A 27,255-nucleotide genomic window follows, 5' to 3' on the forward strand; every position below is an offset into this window, starting at 1 on the left:
AAGAGGAAAAGAAAATAGGCATCGTGGGAGATCTTCTCCTAAAATTTCGGAGCAGTTAGGGTGGAACTTAAGATGAGAAGCAACCCTAGCCGCCAAGGGACTAGTATATATACAACCCGACTAGGTCAGACGACCCATCCAATCATTCATACTCTAATCACTGCTACCTGCACTGACACTCTACACGATTTGCTTTCTTGCTCAATCAATCCGCTTCCACGCTCTCACAGTCTGGAGTTCATAACAACCCTGACCCGTCAGGCTGACTAGTCCGACCAGCCAGACCGACTACTTCAATCTTGCTCTATTATTTCATTAATTTCACGTTTTATTATCATTTTTACGAATTCCGTCAAATATCTTTTATTGTTGAACTGACTTGAGCGTCGGAGGCCCTTCCATCAACACCCCCACCGGTGTTCCTAGAAGGGCTCTAACGTGTTTGTGGTTCTCAGGTTGCTAGTGCCCGCCGATCCGGACGTACCCGACGTCCTATTTCGTGGTTGTTGGATCCATCCCCAACAATTTGGCGCCCACCGTGGGGCCCTAGCAATCAAGCGAATCAACGCACTTTCCACAGATCTCTACGAGCATCAATCATGTCTGACGGTCGTGACGGATCTGAAACTCCCGACGCTCCCCACGTAACTGCTCAAGCTGACCTAGCCGCCCAGATCGCCGCCCTAACTGAACAGATGAATCAGGAGCGAGAGAGATGCAAAAAGTTGGAAAGAGAGAACGCCAACTTGTATGACCGTCTCGAAGCTATGGAGCCTATCGAGATCATCGAACCTCCCGGCTTCCGAGCCCAAGTGTCTTCCATGCAGCCTCTGGGAGATACACCGATCACTCGCAAGGACGGATCCAACCATCTCGTGATGGATCCGTCATCTTCGGTAAGAAGCCGTAATGTGGTAGGTAGTCAGACTGACCCTGGTCGTGCGACTTTAATTGTAGGTGTTAACATGACAACATCTGCGCTGGAGCAAGTGCGGGAACTTGGTCAATGCAACCCGGACGCCAGAGCCGCAGGAACACTCCGACAAGATGGAACAACCACCATCGGAGGACAACATGCTCGAACCATCTTCACCACGCCAGGCGCAGCAGTGAGCAATGCCACCGGTGGAGGCATACAACCCGCCATACTGGGGCTCAACCAGACGGTCACGCCAACCCAAGTTAACCAACAGGCTGACGGACACGGTCCGAGGGAGTTCACCCAGGACCAGTTGTTTACCAATGAATTCGCCCAACCAACCACAACTGGCCCATACGCAATCAGAGAGGAAGACTTGGCGAGAAAGTTGGCGAAAATGGAGGCCTTGATCCAGCGAATCCCCGGTGTCCCGGCACCCATCCATAAAAGTTCGGAGAACTCCTATGCCGACTCGCCATTTGTGGATGAAATTGCTTTGGTGGAAATGCCCATCAAGTTTAGCTTTCCGAGCATGCAAATGTTTGACGGCACGACAGATCCGACCGACCACATCGCTCAGTACAAACAAAGGATGTTCACTGCCGCAATTCCTCGTGAATTGAGGCAGGCCTGCATGTGTAAGGGGTTCGATTCTAGTCTGACAGGACCGGCCCTCCAGTGGTACACTAACCTTCCCAATTATTCTATTTCAAGTTTTGCTCAACTAACAGATATATTTGTGCAGCAATATGCTAGTAGCAGGAAACTTGAAAAGATATCGGAGGATCTGTACGCCGTGGTGCAACAGCGTGGTGAATCTCTCCGAGACTATATCAGCCGATTCAACAAGGAGAAGGTGTCCATCACCAACTGCAACACCCAGACAGCGGTCACCGCCTTTCGAAAGGGTCTCCTTCCCGACTCAGACCTCTACAAAGACCTCACCAAATACCCTTGTAGAACAATGGAAGACGTGCTTGCCAAGGCATGGGCACAAATCAAGTGGGAGGAAGATCAATACAGCCACCACCGATCTTCACCAAGCAGAAACTCTAGAAGAGACTCCAGGGTGGAAAGGAAGACGAGTGATAGGCGGTCTGAGCCTTACCCGTCTCCACGACAAGAATATCGAAGGAGACAATATGACCAACCCTACGAGACGCGACCACGTGAAAGGGCCAAGTTACCAGAGTACAACTTGTCCATCTCACCGGCTGAGGCAGTCCTAGCTCTCAAGAATCTAGGCAACAAAGTCAAATGGCCAGAAAAGATGAGGGCACCAGCCGACCAGAGAGATAGATCTAAGTGGTGCGAGTTTCATGCCGACCATGGACACCGAACAGAGGATTGCATTGCACTACGATTGGAAGTGGCACACTTACTCAAAGAGGGTCACCTAACTGAGTTCCTAACAGACAAGGGCCAACACACTCTAAAGCATGGAAGTGATAGACGAGACGAGCGCAGAGAAGTCACCCCACCCAACCCGCCAAACCATGAGAGAACAGTCAATGTCATTTCTGGCGGATCAGAAGTTAGTGGGATTACACATTCCGCTGCAAAGAAGCATACCAGGCAAGCCAGGTCTAGCAGAACGGGGGAAAATGTGACTGGTCAAGCTATGGCAAACCAGCCAACACAGACAATCAGCTTTCAAACTACGGAATCAGACAAGCTTCTTAACCCTCATCATGATGCTTTAGTTATTTCTATCTATATTGCCAATTGTTTAACGAAACGGGTGTTGATCGATAATGGCAGCTCTGCCAATATCATGTTTATTAATGCTTTCAGGGAGATGGGTTTGAACGAGTCAAACATAACTAGGAAGACTGCTGTCCTCATAGGCTTCAGCGGTGAGAGCAAAACAACCGTAGGGGAGATCGACCTACCCGTCTATGCCGAAGGGGTCAATTTGTCAACAAGGTTCTTGGTGATTGATGCCCCCTCCGCGTTCAACGTCATCCTCGGTCGCCCATGGATCCACGACATGGAGGCAGTCCCTTCCACCTTTCATCAAGTGGTGAAATTTCCAACCAAGTGGGGCGTCAAGGAGATCAGGGGAGAACAAAAGGACTCCAGATCCTGCTACCAGACCACCATGAAGACAAAACATGCTTTATAGCAACTACAGGAAGATGGTTCATCCAACCCCAGGACGGACCAATCACCACAACTAGAGCAACATGTGCAGCATGAACGACCAGACCAATCCGACAAACCAAAAAATCGAAAGCGGTCTGCCAGCTTTGTTGAAGAAGAAGCCGTGGAGATAGATGAAGTCCAAATCAGTACAGACTATCCGGATCACAAAGTCCGGATAGGGGCACAACTCAATCCTGAATTGAGAGAGAAGCTTATTTCATTTCTTGCTGAGCATTATGATTGTTTTGCTTGGTCCCATGAGGACATGACGGGAATTGATCCGAATATTATTGTTCACAGGTTACAGGTAGACCCAAACTATCCACCAAGGAAACAAAAACGAAGAAAATTTGCTCCTGAAAGAAACCAGATCATCAATGAAGAAGTCACAAAGCTCTTACGGAACGGACTCGTCCGAGAGGCCCATTACCCCGAGTGGCTAGCTAACGTGGTGGTAGTCAAGAAAAAGAATGGAAAGTGGCGAGTGTGTATCGACTTCACAGACCTCAACAAGGCATGCCCAAAGGACTCGTTCCCGCTACCACACATTGATATGCTAGTAGATGCGACAGCCGGCCATGAGTTGCTGAGTTTCATGGATGCATACTCTGGATACCATCAAATTCGAATGCACCCTGACGATGAGGAGAAAACGGCATTCATGACCAACATAGGGTTGTGGTGTTACAAGTATATGCCATTCGGACTGAAGAATGCTGGAGTTACCTACCAACGCCTAGTCAACCGGATGTTTGCGAATCTGTTGGGACAAACAGTGGAAGTCTACATCGACGATATGTTGGTCAAGTCCATCCATGCGAGGGACCACATAGACCACCTGAGGGAGACATTTGAAATTCTTAGAAAATACAATATGAAGCTTAACCCTACTAAATGCTCTTTTGGTGTCAATGCAGGAAAATTTTTAGGTTACATGGTCACCCAACGGGGTATAGAGGCAAACCCAGCCCAAATCGATGCCATCTTAAGTATCCAGTCCCCCACATGCGTTAAAGATGTTCAGAAGCTAACGGGAAGGATAGCCGCTCTAAGTCGTTTCATTTCAAGGTCATCCGAAAGATGTCACTCATTTTTCAACACCTTAAGGAGATCAAAAACATTTGAGTGGACAGAAGAATGCGAGGAATCACTAAAACAACTCAAGCAGTACCTGACCAACCCGCCCTTACTCGCAAAACCAAAAGACCACGAAGCATTGTTGGTTTATCTTGCCGTATCCGATACGGCCGTCAGCGCCGTGTTGGTCAGGGAAGAAGACGGAAAGCAGTCACCCATCTACTATGTGAGCAAATCTCTGCTCGATGCGGAGACCCGATACGGTCAATTAGAAAAGCTAGCCCTTGCGTTGGTTCACACAGCAAGGAAGTTGCGCCCATATTTCCAATGCCACCCAATCATAGTCGCCACCACATACCCTCTGAAGGCCATACTCCACAAACCTGAGTTGTCGGGTCGGTTGGCGAAGTGGGCGGTGGAGTTGAGCGAATACGACATTACATTCAAGCCATGTACCGCTCTTAAGTCCCAGGTATTAGCAGATTTTTTAGTTGATTTTACACCTAACCTTACCTTGCAGGCCGACAAGGAAATCTGTTGCATGACCGAACAACCCGACCAAGCTGGAACTTGGAAGCTATATGTGGACGGGTCAAGTAATATGCGAGGAAGTGGACTAGGTCTGGTACTCATCTCACCACTAGGAGACGTGATAGAACAGTCCATCCGCTGTGAATTCAAGGCGACCAACAACGAAGCGGAGTACGAAGCCATGCTAGCCGGACTCGGATTAGCTAAGGAAATGGGGGTAAAACGCATTAAAATATTCAGTGACTCCCAACTTGTAGTTAACCAAATGCAGGGTACTTTTCAAGCTAAGGACGCTAAGATGTTGGCCTACTTGGGCAAAACGAAGGAGCTTCAATCAAGCTTTGAAGAATTCATCAGAAACCAAGTGCCAAGGGGGGACAATGGTCATGCTGATGCTTTAGCCAACCTCGGATCAGCGATCCAGACCGCAAAACCTAAAACCATAACGATCACTTGTCTTCAATGGCCAACAATTCAAAAGGGGGAGACAAATGAACAGGTCAATCAAGTATCAACAGAACGAACTTGGATGACCCCAATAATAGAATACTTGGAGAATGATGCACTACCGGATGATAGGAATGAAGCGCGTCGCCTTAAAGCTCAAGCAGCTCGATTCTCCATCATTCGAGGTAAACTATACAAACGATCATTTTCCGGTCCATATTTGAAATGCATTAACCCTGCAGAAGCAAGATACATATTGTCCGAGTTACATGAAGGTGAGTGTGGAAACCACTCGGGTGGGAGAAGTCTTGCACATCGTGCATTAACAAGCGGATATTACTGGCCCACTATGAAAACAGATGCAGCTGACCATGCTAGAAAGTGTGATAGATGCCAACGATTCGCCCAAGTGTCACACCTGCCCCCGGAGCCCATGACTGCTATCACATCACCATGGCCATTCATGAAATGGGGGATGGACATCGTAGGCAAGTTACCTGTTGCACCCGGACAGAAGGTGTATATGTTAGCTGTGACCGATTACTTCAGCAAATGGATTGAAGCGGACTCTTTCCACCAAGTTCGTGATAAAGAAGTCAAGGGATTCGTATGGAAGAATGTGATCTGCCGATACGGGGTGCCCAAAGAAATTGTCACGGATAACGGATCCCAATTTATCAGTGCAGACTTCCAAGATTTTTGCAAGTTCTGGAATATAAAGCTCAATTTTTCAACACCAAGGTATCCCCAAGCAAACGGACAAGCAGAGTCTTCCAACAAGACCATCATGAACATCCTGAAGAAACGACTAGAAAAAGCCAAGGGAAGATGGGCAGACGAGCTACCTGGCGTGCTCTGGTCTTACCGAACAACTACAAGATCATCAACAGGAGAAACACCATTCTCTCTTGCTTATGGAATGGAGGCAATAATTCCAACTGAAAGCGAAGTGCCCACCGCCAGATACGAACTGACAACGGAGGATGAAAACCCAGAGGCTATGTGCCACGAATTAGACTTCCTCGATGAGAAACGGAACAGAGCAAACATGCGACTAGCCTCGTATCAACAAAGTATTGTCCGACATTACAACAAACACATCCGTACCCGCACGTTCAAACCCGGCGACTGGGTGCTACGAAAGGTGTTCCAGAACACCAAGGAGACAGGAGCAGGCAAACTAGGCCCAAATTGGGAGGGACCATATCTGATCACTAAAGTGGTTGGGCATGGAGCGTACAAACTACAAACGACAGACGGACGTGACATCAACAATAGCTGGAACGCTATCCATCTCAAACAGTATCACACTTGAACTCTACACTTCTACTATACTTCTATTTTCTTAAGGTCTCACGAGACCCACTCAACCTACTACACGACTACTGACCTTTCCATGCAGGTCAGAACTACATTTGGGCTTAATCCCTTTAAAGGGTATGTAGGCTGCTCCACGGAGCGCAGCCCCCACCCCCCCACCCCCCACCAACCCTTTTTCAACTATCATTCTCAACTTGTCGAATATATCATCGGACAAGATCCACCCTATCAACCATACACCCACATACTTCCATAAGTTACAAACAACATCACAATATTATCAATACTTAGAAAAATCAACTCAAAATCAAATATCCCAACTCCATAATATTCAAGGGTTCAAACCCTCCAACTGGTCGGCTACGCCGAAAAATTCTGAAATACAACGACAACACTAAGTTTGAATCTAGTCTCCAAATCGACCAAGATCCAAACTGGGGGACAAATAACTATAGAAATCCGTACAGATAATCTTAAAAACCAAATACAACCAAACATATCAAGTTTGAGCAAGTCTACATAACGATAAAGATAAAACACCAATCAGGAATCAGTGGAACCATGGGAAACGCCGGCAGCATCCTCGGCATCCAATCGACCAAGAGTGTCGGTTAACTCCTTAGCCTCGGCAGCCGCCCGAGCCTGGATAGCAGCAGCCTTCTCAGCCCTTTGTTGCAACAGATTCTCCATCTCAAGGATACACCTATCTATATCCCACTCACCCGACTTACCATCACGAAACTCTTGATAAATCTCACCGCGAGTCAAGACCTCTGCCTCTAACCCAACATCCTCCATCATACTCCTCAGCTGTACGATCTCAGACTCAAGATCCCTCACCCGAGCACTGACAGCCTCCAAATTTTCAAGTGCTTCATGAAGCTTCCTAGCATCTTGCTCATGGGATGCCATTTGTTCCTGCAAGCCCTTAATCACATTGTCCAATCCGACCTTGCACTTCTTCAAATCACGATTCTCCTTCCTACAGTCGACCTGCTCGGCACGAAGTTTCGTCAGTTGTTTCTCAAGCTCCTTCACCTTGTCTCCCAAGTAAAGGATACCCCGTGTACCCTACAAGACATAGAACAATCAACACGATAAGTTGTTACAATTTGAACAAAAAAGAAAATGAACGACACAAAGAATAAGAAGCAACATAACCCTACCAAAAATGAATGGGAAATGATAGCCTCCATAGCCGAGTCATAGCCAGCAGCATCCAACCGAGCACGATCCTCAAGCTGCGGAGCACAAGGCGTATAAGCAGCAGCATCCACAGGGAACTTCATAATAGTAGAGCCACCAGACTGATCAGAGACGACGGATGAAGCGGATCGCTTGCCCCTCCCGACAGGCGAGGGTAGAGACACCGTATCCAAGAGATCAGTCGTCGGTTCCTCACTTGAGCTAACCATAACTTTCTTTTTCTTCTGTTGGATGCGCTCGTATGCAGCCCGACTGCCTTTTGGTTTGTAGAATGGAAGGTCTGCCATCGCTTGGTCTACAAATACGCGTTCAGCAGGGGTCAATTCAAATAATAATGGAAAACCTTCCACTTCACGACCTTGCCTTAGAATTTCCAAAGCTCTAGCTACTAGAGCAATACGAAAGCGAGCACGACTAGGTGGATGAACAATACCTTCGGTACGAACAGGAATCTCACACCACAAAGAAGAACCCCTAAGATTGTCCTCCGACAGGATCACCCGCCAGTCACGATCTTCCTCCGAGAATGAGTAAAACCTTTGTGCCCTTTCCGGTAACCCGCATATAACTGGAAGACTCCCGTTGATCCGACCTGCATATTAGAGAAATGATGCCTTATTAGATAACAATTTCATAACAACACACTTCATAACAACAAATAAACCCAAAATACTCACGCGGCTTGGACCAAGCAGACGGAACCTTGTAACCATCTTGGATCCCTAAAGCCTCGACACTGATAAAAAAATATTTTTCCTTCCACTTTGTACGATCCTCCGGAAGGTTAGTAATAAGTATTGGGGCATCAGAACGGGAGTTAAATTGATAACGACCCTTATCTATACGAGTCTCACCCAACTGGTAAGCATACAAGACATCATATATATTGATGTCAAAACCCTTCCGTTCCGCAAACACTTCCGCGGCCATTAGGATCCTCCAAGTATTAGGCATCAGTTGACTCGGAGAAATTCGGTAGTAGTTACAAAGCTCAACCACCAGACGGGGGAGCGGGAGACGAAGGCCCAAAGTAAAGGGAAGCTCGTACATACAGACCATACCCTCAACATCCCAATTAGGACGAAGTGATGTATCGGGAGCATGCAAACTTGCCCACTCGGGGATGCTATAAGCCCGACGGATCCAATGCAAATAATCCTCAGAATTTATCTTAGAAACACGATTGTTTTTTGGAAGAGTGTCACCCATCTTTTCAGAACCCACAATGGGACCGAAACTATTCACCCCAAACCCGATTCCAGATTTTTTAGCAGGCAACTTAGCCCAACTTGACCCAACCACATTTCCCGTAATGGCAAGACACATTGCACTCTCTCCATCACCAAATATCCTAACGGAACTACCCGACGAACCCGTGTGGTCCCCACTTCGGTAAGACATATCAGACATCCTATAAAGCAGCAAGTTTGAGTTTAAAAAAGGCCCACAGCTACCAACCAACCAACCAAGCAACAACAAATAAGCACATATTATAGCCAAGACGCAACTCATATCGAACAAGCACATATCAAACTACAATTCAATCCAACCAAACGGACAAATACAAAAAGTTGTAGCAACCAAACAAATAATGTAACCAATCCAACCCGACGGAGGCTAGGTCATAAACATTCAACATATAGAATCAAAGCTATAAACAATAAACGACGAATCAAGCTGAGTCAAAGCAAAATACGACAAAAATATGAAAACGGCATGCTCATAAAAACTTAACGAAAATACGAAGAATATTCAAAGAACCTCAAGAACATTCAAAGTAAGTGAAAGAAAACCAACCTCTTGGAACTCTCCTCCAAAAATCTTCACTCTAGAATCTACAAGCTCTTCAAGTCCTCCAAAAATCCAACGAAAATAAAGCGTGTCAAATGGGAAATGAACTTTAAATAGTTTAAATTCTCACCACAAAGCTTATTAGATTGAGCTTACCCCAACATGCACGAGCTTGCAAGGTTGCACATACACGTCACTCTCATTGTTGATGTATTCGACGTCGCCTCAGGTTCGTCTCGTTGAAACCTACAAATAAGCCAACGAAAGCTTCACCTCGATGATCAAACAACCGGGCATAATAAAACTCCCAATAACTTGACTAACTCTACGTATGGAAAATTTTATTTGAAAGCATGAGTGAAGTCTACCCTACACGTTATAAGTGTTCATCCAATCCGACAATGCAGTTCTAGCTTATTTTACTCTATGTACCCAACACTTCAATATCAAAGCAACAAGATACACCCTTCAAAGTTCAGGCCAACACCACAAAAATCATTGAATGTAACTTACCCGAACCCGCATGAGCTAACAAAGTCGAATGTAACTACCCTCATCCTTTTTTATAGTATCTAATGCCTCATGATGTCACGTGTTCGTCCCTATTCTCGCCAATGAACCGAGCCGAGCTCCACCTTATTGCTCAATAAATTGTGTAAAATAAAATCCCTAGTCAACCCGACTAATTGAATATAATCGAGCAAGGCTCACCTATACTAATACATGCATATACATGACCTACATATATAAAGGAAAAGAAAAGCTTCATGTTGGCTTGATTGGCTACAATAAATAAATGAAGTATGCAGTATTTTGTGGGAAAGACTGGTGGAATCAATCCTACTCTTTATATCCGTTCAACCCGACAACACTGATGTAATATTGAAAAAATGAGCTTTTAGCTACCCAACCCACCTGACATACCCAACATCCTCGAAGCCAAGAGTGAATTTTCGGATACCAAACCAACCCTACAATATTAGTAAACCCCAAATGAAGTGAAGTGTGCAGGTACACTATGCTATCTTACCATACGCTGCTGTACGCTTTCCCAATTACCTAATACATCAATATACGACTAGTCTGGATATTTCTCTTTCTTGTACTGACATCAACCCATCCACCAGCTTTTCTAGCCTCCGACCTACTAAATCAACGCACATGAATATCTTAGAACAAGAGAAAGAAGATATGCTGCAAATTTGCAATCTCCTTCTGACAAACACGTACTGAGATAAGCTACTCTCTTTTCCATAAAGCTTTCCATATTATTTACTTGTTTATCAATTCGCACCTTTCAAAATTTTTATAATATATATGTTATATAGTGCATGTGTAGTTACGTATACATATAAAAGGAATTGACCATTTTATTGGAGGCAATCATAAGCCATTAGTATATATATATATATATATATATATATATATATATATATATATTTACATATACGTATATATAAAATATATATATATATATATATTTTATATATACGTATATGTAAAATATATATATATATATATCTATGTTGGGTACATATACGTATATATAAAATATATATATATATATATATATATATATACTAATGGCTTATGATTGCCTCCAATAAAATGGTCAATTCCTTTTATATGTATACGTAACTACACATGCACTATATAACATATATATTATAAAAATTTTGAAAGGTGCGAATTGATAAACAAGTAAATAATATGGAAAGCTTTATGGAAAAGAGAGTAGCTTATCTCAGTACGTGTTTGTCAGAAGGAGATTGCAAATTTGCAGCATATCTTCTTTCTCTTGTTCTAAGATATTCATGTGCGTTGATTTAGTAGGTCGGAGGCTAGAAAAGCTGGTGGATGGGTTGATGTCAGTACAAGAAAGAGAAATATCCAGACTAGTCGTATATTGATGTATTAGGTAATTGGGAAAGCGTACAGCAGCGTATGGTAAGATAGCATAGTGTACCTGCACACTTCACTTCATTTGGGGTTTACTAATATTGTAGGGTTGGTTTGGTATCCGAAAATTCATTCTTGGCTTCGAGGATGTTGGGTATGTCAGGTGGGTTGGGTAGCTAAAAGCTCATTTTTTCAATATTACATCAGTGTTGTCGGGTTGAACGGATATAAAGAGTAGGATTGATTCCACCAGTCTTTCCCACAAAATACTGCATACTTCATTTATTTATTGTAGCCAATCAAGCCAACATGAAGCTTTTCTTTTCCTTTATATATGTAGGTCATGTATATGCATGTATTAGTATAGGTGAGCCTTGCTCGATTATATTCAATTAGTCGGGTTGACTAGGGATTTTATTTTACACAATTTATTGAGCAATAAGGTGGAGCTCGGCTCGGTTCATTGGCGAGAATAGGGACGAACACGTGACATCATGAGGCATTAGATACTATAAAAAAGGATGAGGGTAGTTACATTCGACTTTGTTAGCTCATGCGGGTTCGGGTAAGTTACATTCAATGATTTTTGTGGTGTTGGCCTGAACTTTGAAGGGTGTATCTTGTTGCTTTGATATTGAAGTGTTGGGTACATAGAGTAAAATAAGCTAGAACTGCATTGTCGGATTGGATGAACACTTATAACGTGTAGGGTAGACTTCACTCATGCTTTCAAATAAAATTTTCCATACGTAGAGTTAGTCAAGTTATTGGGAGTTTTATTATGCCCGGTTGTTTGATCATCGAGGTGAAGCTTTCGTTGGCTTATTTGTAGGTTTCAACGAGACGAACCTGAGGCGACGTCGAATACATCAACAATGAGAGTGACGTGTATGTGCAACCTTGCAAGCTCGTGCATGTTGGGGTAAGCTCAATCTAATAAGCTTTGTGGTGAGAATTTAAACTATTTAAAGTTCATTTCCCATTTGACACGCTTTATTTTCGTTGGATTTTTGGAGGACTTGAAGAGCTTGTAGATTCTAGAGTGAAGATTTTTGGAGGAGAGTTCCAAGAGGTTGGTTTTCTTTCACTTACTTTGAATGTTCTTGAGGTTCTTTGAATATTCTTCGTATTTTCGTTAAGTTTTTATGAGCATGCCGTTTTCATATTTTTGTCGTATTTTGCTTTGACTCAGCTTGATTCGTCGTTTATTGTTTATAGCTTTGATTCTATATGTTGAATGTTTATGACCTAGCCTCCGTCGGGTTGGATTGGTTACATTATTTGTTTGGTTGCTACAACTTTTTGTATTTGTCCGTTTGGTTGGATTGAATTGTAGTTTGATATGTGCTTGTTCGATATGAGTTGCGTCTTGGCTATAATATGTGCTTATTTGTTGTTGCTTGGTTGGTTGGTTGGTAGCTGTGGGCCTTTTTTAAACTCAAACTTGCTGCTTTATAGGATGTCTGATATGTCTTACCGAAGTGGGGACCACACGGGTTCGTCGGGTAGTTCCGTTAGGATATTTGGTGATGGAGAGAGTGCAATGTGTCTTGCCATTACGGGAAATGTGGTTGGGTCAAGTTGGGCTAAGTTGCCTGCTAAAAAATCTGGAATCGGGTTTGGGGTGAATAGTTTCGGTCCCATTGTGGGTTCTGAAAAGATGGGTGACACTCTTCCAAAAAACAATCGTGTTTCTAAGATAAATTCTGAGGATTATTTGCATTGGATCCGTCGGGCTTATAGCATCCCCGAGTGGGCAAGTTTGCATGCTCCCGATACATCACTTCGTCCTAATTGGGATGTTGAGGGTATGGTCTGTATGTACGAGCTTCCCTTTACTTTGGGCCTTCGTCTCCCGCTCCCCCGTCTGGTGGTTGAGCTTTGTAACTACTACCGAATTTCTCCGAGTCAACTGATGCCTAATACTTGGAGGATCCTAATGGCCGCGGAAGTGTTTGCGGAACGGAAGGGTTTTGACATCAATATATATGATGTCTTGTATGCTTACCAGTTGGGTGAGACTCGTATAGATAAGGGTCGTTATCAATTTAACTCCCGTTCTGATGCCCCAATACTTATTACTAACCTTCCGGAGGATCGTACAAAGTGGAAGGAAAAATATTTTTTTATCAGTGTCGAGGCTTTAGGGATCCAAGATGGTTACAAGGTTCCGTCTGCTTGGTCCAAGCCGCGTGAGTATTTTGGGTTTATTTGTTGTTATGAAGTGTGTTGTTATGAAATTGTTATCTAATAAGGCATCATTTCTCTAATATGCAGGTCGGATCAACGGGAGTCTTCCAGTTATATGCGGGTTACCGGAAAGGGCACAAAGGTTTTACTCATTCTCGGAGGAAGATCGTGACTGGCGGGTGATCCTGTCGGAGGACAATCTTAGGGGTTCTTCTTTGTGGTGTGAGATTCCTGTTCGTACCGAAGGTATTGTTCATCCACCTAGTCGTGCTCGCTTTCGTATTGCTCTAGTAGCTAGAGCTTTGGAAATTCTAAGGCAAGGTCGTGAAGTGGAAGGTTTTCCATTATTATTTGAATTGACCCCTGCTGAACGCGTATTTGTAGACCAAGCGATGGCAGACCTTCCATTCTACAAACCAAAAGGCAGTCGGGCTGCATACGAGCGCATCCAACAGAAGAAAAAGAAAGTTATGGTTAGCTCAAGTGAGGAACCGACGACTGATCTCTTGGATACGGTGTCTCTACCCTCGCCTGTCGGGAGTGGCAAGCGATCCGCTTCATCCGTCGTCTCTGATCAGTCTGGTGGCTCTACTATTATGAAGTTCCCTGTGGATGCTGCTGCTTATACGCCTTGTGCTCCGCAGCTTGAGGATCGTGCTCGGTTGGATGCTGCTGGCTATGACTCGGCTATGGAGGCTATCATTTCCCATTCATTTTTGGTAGGGTTATGTTGCTTCTTATTCTTTGTGTCGTTCATTTTCTTTTTTGTTCAAATTGTAACAACTTATCGTGTTGATTGTTCTATGTCTTGTAGGGTACACGGGGTATCCTTTACTTGGGAGACAAGGTGAAGGAGCTTGAGAAACAACTGACGAAACTTCGTGCCGAGCAGGTCGACTGTAGGAAGGAGAATCGTGATTTGAAGAAGTGCAAGGTCGGATTGGACAATGTGATTAAGGGCTTGCAGGAACAAATGGCATCCCATGAGCAAGATGCTAGGAAGCTTCATGAAGCACTTGAAAATTTGGAGGCTGTCAGTGCTCGGGTGAGGGATCTTGAGTCTGAGATCGTACAGCTGAGGAGTATGATGGAGGATGTTGGGTTAGAGGCAGAGGTCTTGACTCGCGGTGAGATTTATCAAGAGTTTCGTGATGGTAAGTCGGGTGAGTGGGATATAGATAGGTGTATCCTTGAGATGGAGAATCTGTTGCAACAAAGGGCTGAGAAGGCTGCTGCTATCCAGGCTCGGGCGGCTGCCGAGGCTAAGGAGTTAACCGACACTCTTGGTCGATTGGATGCCGAGGATGCTGCCGGCGTTTCCCATGGTTCCACTGATTCCTGATTGGTGTTTTATCTTTATCGTTATGTAGACTTGCTCAAACTTGATATGTTTGGTTGTATTTGGTTTTTAAGATTATCTGTACGGATTTCTATAGTTATTTGTCCCCCAGTTTGGATCTTGGTCGATTTGGAGACTAGATTCAAACTTAGTGTTGTCGTTGTATTTCAGAATTTTTCGGCGTAGCCGACCAGTTGGAGGGTTTGAACCCTTGAATATTATGGAGTTGGGATATTTGATTTTGAGTTGATTTTTCTAAGTATTGATAATATTGTGATGTTGTTTGTAACTTATGGAAGTATGTGGGTGTATGGTTGATAGGGTGGATCTTGTCCGATGATATATTCGACAAGTTGAGAATGATAGTTGAAAAAGGGTTGGTGGGGGGTGGGGGGTGGGGGCTGCGCTCCGTGGAGCAGCCTACATACCCTTTAAAGGGATTAAGCCCAAATGTAGTTCTGACCTGCATGGAAAGGTCAGTAGTCGTGTAGTAGGTTGAGTGGGTCTCGTGAGACCTTAAGAAAATAGAAGTATAGTAGAAGTGTAGAGTTCAAGTGTGATACTGTTTGAGATGGATAGCGTTCCAGCTATTGTTGATGTCACGTCCGTCTGTCGTTTGTAGTTTGTACGCTCCATGCCCAACCACTTTAGTGATCAGATATGGTCCCTCCCAATTTGGGCCTAGTTTGCCTGCTCCTGTCTCCTTGGTGTTCTGGAACACCTTTCGTAGCACCCAGTCGCCGGGTTTGAACGTGCGGGTACGGATGTGTTTGTTGTAATGTCGGACAATACTTTGTTGATACGAGGCTAGTCGCATGTTTGCTCTGTTCCGTTTCTCATCGAGGAAGTCTAATTCGTGGCACATAGCCTCTGGGTTTTCATCCTCCGTTGTCAGTTCGTATCTGGCGGTGGGCACTTCGCTTTCAGTTGGAATTATTGCCTCCATTCCATAAGCAAGAGAGAATGGTGTTTCTCCTGTTGATGATCTTGTAGTTGTTCGGTAAGACCAGAGCACGCCAGGTAGCTCGTCTGCCCATCTTCCCTTGGCTTTTTCTAGTCGTTTCTTCAGGATGTTCATGATGGTCTTGTTGGAAGACTCTGCTTGTCCGTTTGCTTGGGGATACCTTGGTGTTGAAAAATTGAGCTTTATATTCCAGAACTTGCAAAAATCTTGGAAGTCTGCACTGATAAATTGGGATCCGTTATCCGTGACAATTTCTTTGGGCACCCCGTATCGGCAGATCACATTCTTCCATACGAATCCCTTGACTTCTTTATCACGAACTTGGTGGAAAGAGTCCGCTTCAATCCATTTGCTGAAGTAATCGGTCACAGCTAACATATACACCTTCTGTCCGGGTGCAACAGGTAACTTGCCTACGATGTCCATCCCCCATTTCATGAATGGCCATGGTGATGTGATAGCAGTCATGGGCTCCGGGGGCAGGTGTGACACTTGGGCGAATCGTTGGCATCTATCACACTTTCTAGCATGGTCAGCTGCATCTGTTTTCATAGTGGGCCAGTAATATCCGCTTGTTAATGCACGATGTGCAAGACTTCTCCCACCCGAGTGGTTTCCACACTCACCTTCATGTAACTCGGACAATATGTATCTTGCTTCTGCAGGGTTAATGCATTTCAAATATGGACCGGAAAATGATCGTTTGTATAGTTTACCTCGAATGATGGAGAATCGAGCTGCTTGAGCTTTAAGGCGACGCGCTTCATTCCTATCATCCGGTAGTGCATCATTCTCCAAGTATTCTATTATTGGGGTCATCCAAGTTCGTTCTGTTGATACTTGATTGACCTGTTCATTTGTCTCCCCCTTTTGAATTGTTGGCCATTGAAGACAAGTGATCGTTATGGTTTTAGGTTTTGCGGTCTGGATCGCTGATCCGAGGTTGGCTAAAGCATCAGCATGACCATTGTCCCCCCTTGGCACTTGGTTTCTGATGAATTCTTCAAAGCTTGATTGAAGCTCCTTCGTTTTGCCCAAGTAGGCCAACATCTTAGCGTCCTTAGCTTGAAAAGTACCCTGCATTTGGTTAACTACAAGTTGGGAGTCACTGAATATTTTAATGCGTTTTACCCCCATTTCCTTAGCTAATCCGAGTCCGGCTAGCATGGCTTCGTACTCCGCTTCGTTGTTGGTCGCCTTGAATTCACAGCGGATGGACTGTTCTATCACGTCTCCTAGTGGTGAGATGAGTACCAGACCTAGTCCACTTCCTCGCATATTACTTGACCCGTCCACATATAGCTTCCAAGTTCCAGCTTGGTCGGGTTGTTCGGTCATGCAACAGATTTCCTTGTCGGCCTGCAAGGTAAGGTTAGGTGTAAAATCAACTAAAAAATCTGCTAATACCTGGGACTTAAGAGCGGTACATGGCTTGAATGTAATGTCGTATTCGCTCAACTCCACCGCCCACTTCGCCAACCGACCCGACAACTCAGGTTTGTGGAGTATGGCCTTCAGAGGGTATGTGGTGGCGACTATGATTGGGTGGCATTGGAAATATGGGCGCAACTTCCTTGCTGTGTGAACCAACGCAAGGGCTAGCTTTTCTAATTGACCGTATCGGGTCTCCGCATCGAGCAGAGATTTGCTCACATAGTAGATGGGTGACTGCTTTCCGTCTTCTTCCCTGACCAACACGGCGCTGACGGCCGTATCGGATACGGCAAGATAAACCAACAATGCTTCGTGGTCTTTTGGTTTTGCGAGTAAGGGCGGGTTGGTCAGGTACTGCTTGAGTTGTTTTAGTGATTCCTCGCATTCTTCTGTCCACTCAAATGTTTTTGATCTCCTTAAGGTGTTGAAAAATGAGTGACATCTTTCGGATGACCTTGAAATGAAACGACTTAGAGCGGCTATCCTTCCCGTTAGCTTCTGAACATCTTTAACGCATGTGGGGGACTGGATACTTAAGATGGCATCGATTTGGGCTGGGTTTGCCTCTATACCCCGTTGGGTGACCATGTAACCTAAAAATTTTCCTGCATTGACACCAAAAGAGCATTTAGTAGGGTTAAGCTTCATATTGTATTTTCTAAGAATTTCAAATGTCTCCCTCAGGTGGTCTATGTGGTCCCTCGCATGGATGGACTTGACCAACATATCGTCGATGTAGACTTCCACTGTTTGTCCCAACAGATTCGCAAACATCCGGTTGACTAGGCGTTGGTAGGTAACTCCAGCATTCTTCAGTCCGAATGGCATATACTTGTAACACCACAACCCTATGTTGGTCATGAATGCCGTTTTCTCCTCATCGTCAGGGTGCATTCGAATTTGATGGTATCCAGAGTATGCATCCATGAAACTCAGCAACTCATGGCCGGCTGTCGCATCTACTAGCATATCAATGTGTGGTAGCGGGAACGAGTCCTTTGGGCATGCCTTGTTGAGGTCTGTGAAGTCGATACACACTCGCCACTTTCCATTCTTTTTCTTGACTACCACCACGTTAGCTAGCCACTCGGGGTAATGGGCCTCTCGGACGAGTCCGTTCCGTAAGAGCTTTGTGACTTCTTCATTGATGATCTGGTTTCTTTCAGGAGCAAATTTTCTTCGTTTTTGTTTCCTTGGTGGATAGTTTGGGTCTACCTGTAACCTGTGAACAATAATATTCGGATCAATTCCCGTCATGTCCTCATGGGACCAAGCAAAACAATCATAATGCTCAGCAAGAAATGAAATAAGCTTCTCTCTCAATTCAGGATTGAGTTGTGCCCCTATCCGGACTTTGTGATCCGGATAGTCTGTACTGATTTGGACTTCATCTATCTCCACGGCTTCTTCTTCAACAAAGCTGGCAGACCGCTTTCGATTTTTTGGTTTGTCGGATTGGTCTGGTCGTTCATGCTGCACATGTTGCTCTAGTTGTGGTGATTGGTCCGTCCTGGGGTTGGATGAACCATCTTCCTGTAGTTGCTATAAAGCATGTTTTGTCTTCATGGTGGTCTGGTAGCAGGATCTGGAGTCCTTTTGTTCTCCCCTGATCTCCTTGACGCCCCACTTGGTTGGAAATTTCACCACTTGATGAAAGGTGGAAGGGACTGCCTCCATGTCGTGGATCCATGGGCGACCGAGGATGACGTTGAACGCGGAGGGGGCATCAATCACCAAGAACCTTGTTGACAAATTGACCCCTTCGGCATAGACGGGTAGGTCGATCTCCCCTACGGTTGTTTTGCTCTCACCGCTGAAGCCTATGAGGACAGCAGTCTTCCTAGTTATGTTTGACTCGTTCAAACCCATCTCCCTGAAAGCATTAATAAACATGATATTGGCAGAGCTGCCATTATCGATCAACACCCGTTTCGTTAAACAATTGGCAATATAGATAGAAATAACTAAAGCATCATGATGAGGGTTAAGAAGCTTGTCTGATTCCGTAGTTTGAAAGCTGATTGTCTGTGTTGGCTGGTTTGCCATAGCTTGACCAGTCACATTTTCCCCCGTTCTGCTAGACCTGGCTTGCCTGGTATGCTTCTTTGCAGCGGAATGTGTAATCCCACTAACTTCTGATCCGCCAGAAATGACATTGACTGTTCTCTCATGGTTTGGCGGGTTGGGTGGGGTGACTTCTCTGCGCTCGTCTCGTCTATCACTTCCATGCTTTAGAGTGTGTTGGCCCTTGTCTGTTAGGAACTCAGTTAGGTGACCCTCTTTGAGTAAGTGTGCCACTTCCAATCGTAGTGCAATGCAATCCTCTGTTCGGTGTCCATGGTCGGCATGAAACTCGCACCACTTAGATCTATCTCTCTGGTCGGCTGGTGCCCTCATCTTTTCTGGCCATTTGACTTTGTTGCCTAGATTCTTGAGAGCTAGGACTGCCTCAGCCGGTGAGATGGACAAGTTGTACTCTGGTAACTTGGCCCTTTCACGTGGTCGCGTCTCGTAGGGTTGGTCATATTGTCTCCTTCGATATTCTTGTCGTGGAGACGGGTAAGGCTCAGACCGCCTATCACTCGTCTTCCTTTCCACCCTGGAGTCTCTTCTAGAGTTTCTGCTTGGTGAAGATCGGTGGTGGCTGTATTGATCTTCCTCCCACTTGATTTGTGCCCATGCCTTGGCAAGCACGTCTTCCATTGTTCTACAAGGGTATTTGGTGAGGTCTTTGTAGAGGTCTGAGTCGGGAAGGAGACCCTTTCGAAAGGCGGTGACCGCTGTCTGGGTGTTGCAGTTGGTGATGGACACCTTCTCCTTTATAGTCTCGGAGAGATTCACCACGCTGTTGCACCACGGCGTACAGATCCTCCGATATCTTTTCAAGTTTCCTGCTACTAGCATATTGCTGCACAAATATATCTGTTAGTTGAGCAAAACTTGAAATAGAATAATTGGGAAGGTTAGTGTACCACTGGAGGGCCGGTCCTGTCAGACTAGAACCGAACCCCTTACACATGCAGGCCTGCCTCAATTCACGAGGAATTGCGGCAGTGAACATCCTTTGTTTGTACTGAGCGATGTGGTCGGTCGGATCTGTCGTGCCGTCAAACATTTGCATGCTCGGAAAGCTAAACTTGATGGGCATTTCCACCAAAGCAATTTCATCCACAAATGGCGAGTCGGCATAGGAGTTCTCCGAACTTTTATGGATGGGTGCCGGGACACCGGGGATTTGCTGGATCAAGGCCTCCATTTCCGCCAACTTTCTCGCCAAGTCTTCCTCTCTGATTGCGTATGGGCCAGTTGTGGTTGGTTGGGCGAATTCATTGGTAAACAATTGGTCCTGGGTGAACTCCCTCGGACCGTGTCCGTCAGCCTGTTGGTTAACTTGGGTTGGCGTGACCGTCTGGTTGAGCCCCAGTATGGCGGGTTGTATGCCTCCACCGGTGGCATTGCTCACTGCTGCGCCTGGCGTGGTGAAGATGGTTCGAGCATGTTGTCCTCCGATGGTGGTTGTTCCATCTTGTCGGAGTGTTCCTGCGGCTCTGGCGTCCGGGTTGCATTGACCAAGTTCCCGCACTTGCTCCAGCGTAGATGTTGTCATGTTAACACCTGCAATCAAAGTCGCACGACCAGGGTCAGTCTGACTACCTACCACATTACGGCTTCTTACCGAAGATGACCTAAAAAGAAAAACGTGTCAAGATTCGTGGGACGGAGGGAGTATTACATTGTTGGAATAACATTAATAATATAAAAAGAGTACATGATATAGTACATAATTATATGAAATTAATAATTGAAAATTTTTGTAGGTTAATGTATAATTTGAGAATAAAAATATAGGTGTATAATTGAAAATTGGAAAAAAGTAAATGGAGAGGAAATATATATAGAATATTTCTGGTGTTTATATTTAAGGGTCAAAATTTAAAATACCCACATCCATAACTTATCTATCAAAAATACCCACTTTCACAAAACATATATCAACCATATCCAACTCATAATTAATGACAAAACTACCCTTTAACAAATCCTCTACATATTCATCATAATACAATTCCATGTTCAAATTGGAAATAGTCTGTGAAGACTTATCAGGCCCAACATGCTTTCGTAACACTTCAAAATTAATCTTAACATAAACCAACATTATACCTTTAGTCGACTGGTCTTCTTCAGGAGTCAGTGCTTGTTGCGTTTTACGGACCGTCTACCCCAAGGCTCTGTCCAACCACGCGCTCGCAAGGGATGGTTGCAACCTTCCTCCTTCACTAAGTGTCGACGTATAATACTTTGTTGGAAAATGAAAGAAAAATTTCTACTAAACCGGAAAGTTGAGCAAAAACAAAACGTTTATAGAGGAATTATAAAATACTTAATTTATTTCATAAAATCTTCCTCAGGGAGGAGACTAACTTGTTTAGCTACTCATTAGTAGCTAATACTTGTGTACATAAAAAAAGCGAAAACAAAACTAAAAAACTTTTAAAATAAAATTTAAAATTACAAAGATAAATTCTAGAGAGAGAGTGTGTTGTGTGAAATGTGTTGATGATTTTCGATGATCTCTTCTCTCCAGAGCTCGGGTTTATATAGAGGTTTGATCCTCTCTATAATTGCTTAGTAGTTGGCCTTGGATTCCTTCTTCGTGGCCAGCTAACTTGGATGGTGATAGCCACCTTCTTTTGTCGACCATAATTACCGACACTAGTTAGTGCCTTCACATGGAGTTGAACCTTCCTTTATCCTTTTGTGATAATGGTTGGTGAGGTCCAGCTGCTTTATCTTTCACTCAACCTTGTCTCCTGCTTTCGGTGAGTGGTGATTTTCCTGGTCCCATACTTCATTATTCCATTGATAATGCTGTGAGGGGCCAGCCTGCAACTTTTCCACCATCCTTTGTCTTCTTCTGATGAGTGGAGCTCCTGTAGAATTACCCACTTTTGCCAGTGGGTAGTTGGCCTGTATTTTCCACCCACTTTCGCCGTTTTTCCTTTAGTGGGTGGTCCTCTTGTTTTGAGTCACATGACTCCCTTTTCTTTGTCGGGCATCTTACTTTTTTGGTGCCCGAGGTGCTCGTCCACGTGGAGTCTTGTGCTCCTCATACTCGTCGGGCCGGAACTTCTTCTTGTTAGGCTTTGGAAAGAAGCCTTTGCCAAACTCCGGTTCCTTCTGCGTAGGACACTCCGTGCAGATATGATCTACCCAATGGCCTAAATGAGCCATGTTGCAGAACTTGTGACGGGTTTCTTTGCTTCCCGCCACCTTGTTTCGCCAGAGAGTCTGCCTCTTCTCTTCGAAGGCCTTCTTCGCGAAGCTTGTAGTTTTTCCTGTCATAGAATTTAACAAGAAAGATCCAAGTCCTGCGTTATGAGAGAACTTGAATTGGTATTTTATTTTGTCCATCTCTGTGAGACAGACCCATAGTCCCCATGCACGTCTTGTGGAGATTTGATCCTCCGTAAATGTTGTGACAATGGAAACTTCATGATTGGGTGCATTAACTCGGTTCAAGGCCTCCGTATTAGGTCTCCGAAGCTTAATGAAATGGAAAGCTTCATGATTCCCTTTGCCTGCTGGTTCTGGGGCTGCACTAAGAAAATACAACTCCAGGACATCTTCCCGGTTAAGGGATTGGTTGTTCGACCACGCATCATAGACTGTTTCTTGGATCCACCTTGGTAGACCCTTAATTTCGCTAAATGCTGGTGATGTAGTATAAACTGAGGCTAACGCCCCGAATTCATACCACTCTTTGACCTCCTGAGGATTGGCTCCGGTGGTCATCCAGATTCGAGGATATTTTCCTGCAACATCAACCCGGCAATAACCCGGATTAAGTCCTTTTCTGGTGTTGAGTTTCTCCCACCTGGACTGGTACATCTGCCACGCAGGAGAAATTTCAATAATGTTAATATCAACCTTAGATTTGCCTGTCAGAGGCCTAAGATTGATCTCTCCCTCTTTTACCCCAGAGGTGGAGGGTTGACATGTTGGTTCAGGCGGTGAAACCTTAGCAACATCTTTTTCTTGAGGATCCGATTTTGACACCTTAGCCTCAGAACTTGTGCTAGGGGTACTTGAATCCCCTGCTACCGGTAATCCGGCCGGTACGGTAATGTCTGCTTCGATCATGGGAGCCATGATCCCGCGCAGGAGCGGCTTGTGGGTTGCCTCATTAAGACTTAACATCTTCTTGAGACATTCTCGTATACGGTCAGACACTTTGGATTCATCATCCGATTGTATCCTTCCCGCTTGTTTGGCATGGAGTATGCACTCTTGCCATTCTTGTTGTAGCATCTCCAGGTTTTCCAGGAGCTGCCTCTGGTTATCCATGATGGTGTCAACCTCAGTTGGCTCCATCCCTTGTTAAGAAATCTGCAAGAACGTTATCATCAGATTTCAGAATGACAATATCAAAATCATAATATTGGCATTCAGCTTGCCATCTCAGTAATCTAGCATTTTCAGGTTTAGATTCTATTCTTTTGGTTAAGAAAGCTCTAACATTAGTATTATCAACTTTCAAAACGAATTTCTTCGCAAGTAAGAATAGCGGCCATTTTTTGAACGCTTTTCTGACTGCATAGAATTCCTTCTTGTTTATGTGCCATCGCACAGCTTCATTGTCGGAGAAGAGACCGCTACAGTATTTGCAAGGTTCTTCTCCATAAGGTGTAATCTTTGTAAGCACTGCTGCCCACCAAAAATCACTTGCGTCAGTGTAGAGAACTAGATCGTCCTCATCCTGTGGTATTGAAAGTTTTGGGAGATTTTTGCAAATCTCCTTCAACTTCTTCATACCCTCCCGATGCTCCTCCTTCCATATGAATGGAACATCTTTCTTCAGTAGTGGACTGAAGACTTTTCTTTGTTCTGCAAGGTTTTTGATAAACATCCCTGCAAAGTTGACAACTCCGAGAAAGCTTTGGAGCTGCTTCTTCTCCTTGAGATCCTCCGGAAAATTCTGGACCTTTTCCACAATATGTTCTTGTAGAATTATTCCAGATTCATCGATCTCAATCCCTAGAAACTCCATTTTCTGGGTGGCAATGACCGCCTTCTTTTCAGACAGCACAAGTCCTTCTTGTTGACAAACATCCGCAAAGATCTCCAGATGCTTGACATGTTCATGAATGTTTTTTGATGCAATCAGAATGTCATCAATATAAACAAACATAAACGAAGAATAATCCTTGAAGAGATTATACATATTTCTTTGGAATATCTGTGGCGCGTTGGCTAACCCCATCGGCATGACATTCCAGACATAATGTCCTTGTGGAGTTGAGAAGGCTATGAACTTCTTACTTCCCTCCTCCATGCGAATCTGGTAAAACCCTGATTTGCAATCAAACTTTGAGAATACCCTTGCACTTCTGATGCAGTTGATAAGGTGTTCTCTGCTCAGGATGAAATAACCATTGAACTCAAGAATGTCATTAATTCCTTTGTAATTAATGACCAATCTCGGCTTTCCTCGCTTGATCTCTCCATGATTTCTCACCAGAAATCCAGGACTGCTATAAGGCGAATTCCCTGGTTCGATCAGTTTTAAATCAAGATGTTCCTTGATTATACTCCTCATATCCTGTTGATCTTGGGTATTCATCAAGATAGGTCTGAACCTTACGAACTCATGCTCCTTTCCAGTTTTAACTTTCAAGGTAGCCTTGAGCTGGTTCTTGTCCCACCATGCTAAAGGATCATCGTGATAACACTTCTGGATTCTCCTTTTGACATCGGCTATGAACACCTGTTCTTCTTCCTTAATATCTTTGTGTGATATTAAGGAAACTTTGAGGATTTTTGTTTCTTCCTCGGAGAGATCTGAGAATCCCTCAGCCCTGCATTTGAGCAGAACGTCTCTGAATCTCCGTTGATCCTTCATTTGTGGTCTCCGGAGTCTGCCATCATCACCACGCTTGCTGCGAAATTTGACTGGCATTGAGCGATTAAAAGCTCCTTCGAGCCTTTGTACAATGATCTTGTGGTCACAATTGGTTGTGAACACGAGCCTCCTGGCTTCATTGTCTTGCGTGTACCTTTTGAAGGTTTGCAGAAAATTGTTTCCGAACAAAATATCTGCACCGGTATCATGGAAGTAGATCGGTGGCGTCTTAACCTTGTACCAAGGTGTTTGTCCTGCTCCGCCGAGCAATATTTCTGTCTGTTTTACTCCCTTTGATAAGAGTAAAATTTTCTTTGAGAAATCCCTTCCCGCAATTCGAGGCAGTTCTTCTTCAACTTCTGCTGGAAAGACTCCTCTTTTTGCTGTACAGATTCCTGCTCCTGAATCAACATAAGCAGCAAAATACTCTGCTTTGAACTTTTCGTATAACATCCCTACTGAGATGTATATCGAAAATGAGCTTATCATTGGATCATCAACCTTCTTCCGCCGATTGAGATTTCCATTCCATTTGCTTTCCATGACCATGGTTGATATTGGTCAAGGAAATTGCGTCCTAAGATCAGGACATCGGCTTCTTGTTCGGCTTGGCCTTCGACTTGGATTTCAAAGCCTCCGACCTCCAGTGTTCCGATATATCGGTTGCTTTCTGGATTCGCCAAATAATACAACGTGTTGCAAGGAAATTGATTTTTCATTTCGGTTGTATCAATTCTTGTGGAAACCCTTCTCCATCCTTCGGGACATTTGAGTTTTACCCTCATGTCTGGAGCTGGTATCTCTTGAATCGCCCTTCTCTCGTAAGAATGAGAGAAACTCCTTTCCAAAGGCCTTGAAGTCAGCCTATTTCCTTGGAATGATAGCCTTGGTGCTCCTAATCTGAGACTTTGATTGTGGTTTAGCACCTGCTTGTCTCCTACTTCGATATCAATTTCCCTAATCTGGGGAATTTCCACTCGGTTCGGATTGACCGCCTTGGCTACTTCTTTGAATATTTCTGGAACCTCAATAAATTCTTTTCCCAGAAATAACTCTGTGTGGTGAGAATTCGATAGGGCATACGATACTTGATAAGTCAGAGAGTATGACCTATTTCCTCCCGTCATAAGGTCCTTCCTTTTGTAGTCCTGGTAGAGTGTCAGGGCTAGGCTGAAGGATAAGTCTTGTAGATTATAAGCGACTTGTGGGTAAAGCTCGGTTATAATCTTCTTGGCATAGAGATTGCCCGAGAAAGCTTCCAAGAACTGAATCTTTAGCATCTCTAATCCTTTTGTCGCAAAGTGCAACATCAATCGGTTGATCTGTCCCGGGTGAGAGGGCAGATTTGATTACCAACTGGATTGCTCCAATATGAATCCATTTCATCGTACTAGCGACTTCTGGCTTCATTCTTTTGAGATCCCGCCGTATATCTTCGGCTGGAACAAGTTGGATTTCAACTTGGTTACTTGTAATCTCAATTGGAAGCGCCAATTCTCGGCTGGTAACGCCGAAATAGACATGATGCCTCATTTTGAATGGACTCAAGCTGTGAAAAACTTGATTCATTCTTCCACCAGAAAACCCTTGGTATGTTTGCACCTCCTCGGTTTCCTTCTTGAGTTTTTTCACGAGCTTCTTCACCACCTCTTCTTGTGGAATCAGAAAATGGCTGGTAAATCCTTTCTGATCCTCCGTCTGAGTGTGGAAAACCTCGTTCTCTTCTTTAGTCTGACTCGTCTCCGGTTGATCCATCGGTCATATCCGAATCTTCAGAACTAAAGACTTCTTCTTGCTCGTATATACTCTCGTCAGAGGATATATTTTCGAACTGATACACGGGTATCAATTCCTGGTGGTAGAGAGCATCTTCGATATCCGGTGTGGATTCGAATTTCCTTATCCCTCTTTTCTCGTTGTCTGGGCAATTGGTAGAGATATGCCATTTTGCACCGCATGTCCAACAGTTGCAATATTTGAAACTTTCATTTGTTTTGGCTTGGGTACGCCTGAAAGTTTTCCTTGTCAGGATTCGCTTTTGAGATGAAAATCGGCTTCTTGATGGTCCGCTCCGTTGGCCTGATTTGTAG

General features: G+C 44.4%; 4 protein-coding genes across 5 annotated transcripts; 2 read left to right on the forward strand and 2 right to left on the reverse strand.

The window, feature by feature from the left end:
* Positions 1-599: 599 nt before the first annotated feature.
* On the forward strand, positions 600-3,044 carry LOC130998827 (uncharacterized). Its single transcript, XM_057924232.1, has one exon. The coding sequence runs from the start codon at positions 600-602 to the stop codon at positions 3,042-3,044; it is 2,445 nt and encodes an 814-aa protein (XP_057780215.1).
* Positions 3,045-6,745: 3,701 nt separating this feature from the next.
* Positions 6,746-9,194, reverse strand: LOC130999532 (uncharacterized). 2 transcript variants are annotated; one of them, XM_057925084.1, is made up of 4 exons: positions 8,323-9,194; positions 8,079-8,237; positions 7,606-7,940; positions 6,746-7,510 (listed from the first exon to the last, which is right to left on the reverse strand). In XM_057925084.1, the coding sequence occupies exons 1-4, from the start codon at positions 9,170-9,172 to the stop codon at positions 6,983-6,985; spliced, it is 1,872 nt and encodes a 623-aa protein (XP_057781067.1). In that variant the 5' UTR covers positions 9,173-9,194; the 3' UTR covers positions 6,746-6,982. The 2 variants fall into 2 exon arrangements, with proteins under 2 accessions (XP_057781067.1, XP_057781066.1); XM_057925083.1 differs by having other exon boundaries at positions 7,606-8,237.
* Positions 9,195-12,655: 3,461 nt separating this feature from the next.
* LOC130999533 (uncharacterized) lies at positions 12,656-15,112 on the forward strand. The gene is made up of 3 exons (XM_057925085.1): positions 12,656-13,527; positions 13,613-14,244; positions 14,340-15,112. Exons 1-3 carry the CDS (start codon positions 12,678-12,680, stop codon positions 14,865-14,867), a joined length of 2,010 nt encoding a protein of 669 aa, XP_057781068.1. The 5' UTR covers positions 12,656-12,677; the 3' UTR covers positions 14,868-15,112.
* Positions 15,113-15,414: 302 nt separating this feature from the next.
* Positions 15,415-20,869, reverse strand: LOC130998828 (uncharacterized). The gene is made up of 3 exons (XM_057924233.1): positions 20,271-20,869; positions 18,907-20,170; positions 15,415-18,804 (listed from the first exon to the last, which is right to left on the reverse strand). The coding sequence occupies exons 1-3, from the start codon at positions 20,867-20,869 to the stop codon at positions 15,415-15,417; spliced, it is 5,253 nt and encodes a 1,750-aa protein (XP_057780216.1).
* Positions 20,870-27,255: the final 6,386 nt, after the last annotated feature.

This window comes from Salvia miltiorrhiza, chromosome 8 (genome assembly GCF_028751815.1).
Source record: "Salvia miltiorrhiza cultivar Shanhuang (shh) chromosome 8, IMPLAD_Smil_shh, whole genome shotgun sequence".
Classification (NCBI taxonomy): Eukaryota; Viridiplantae; Streptophyta; class Magnoliopsida; order Lamiales; family Lamiaceae; genus Salvia; species Salvia miltiorrhiza.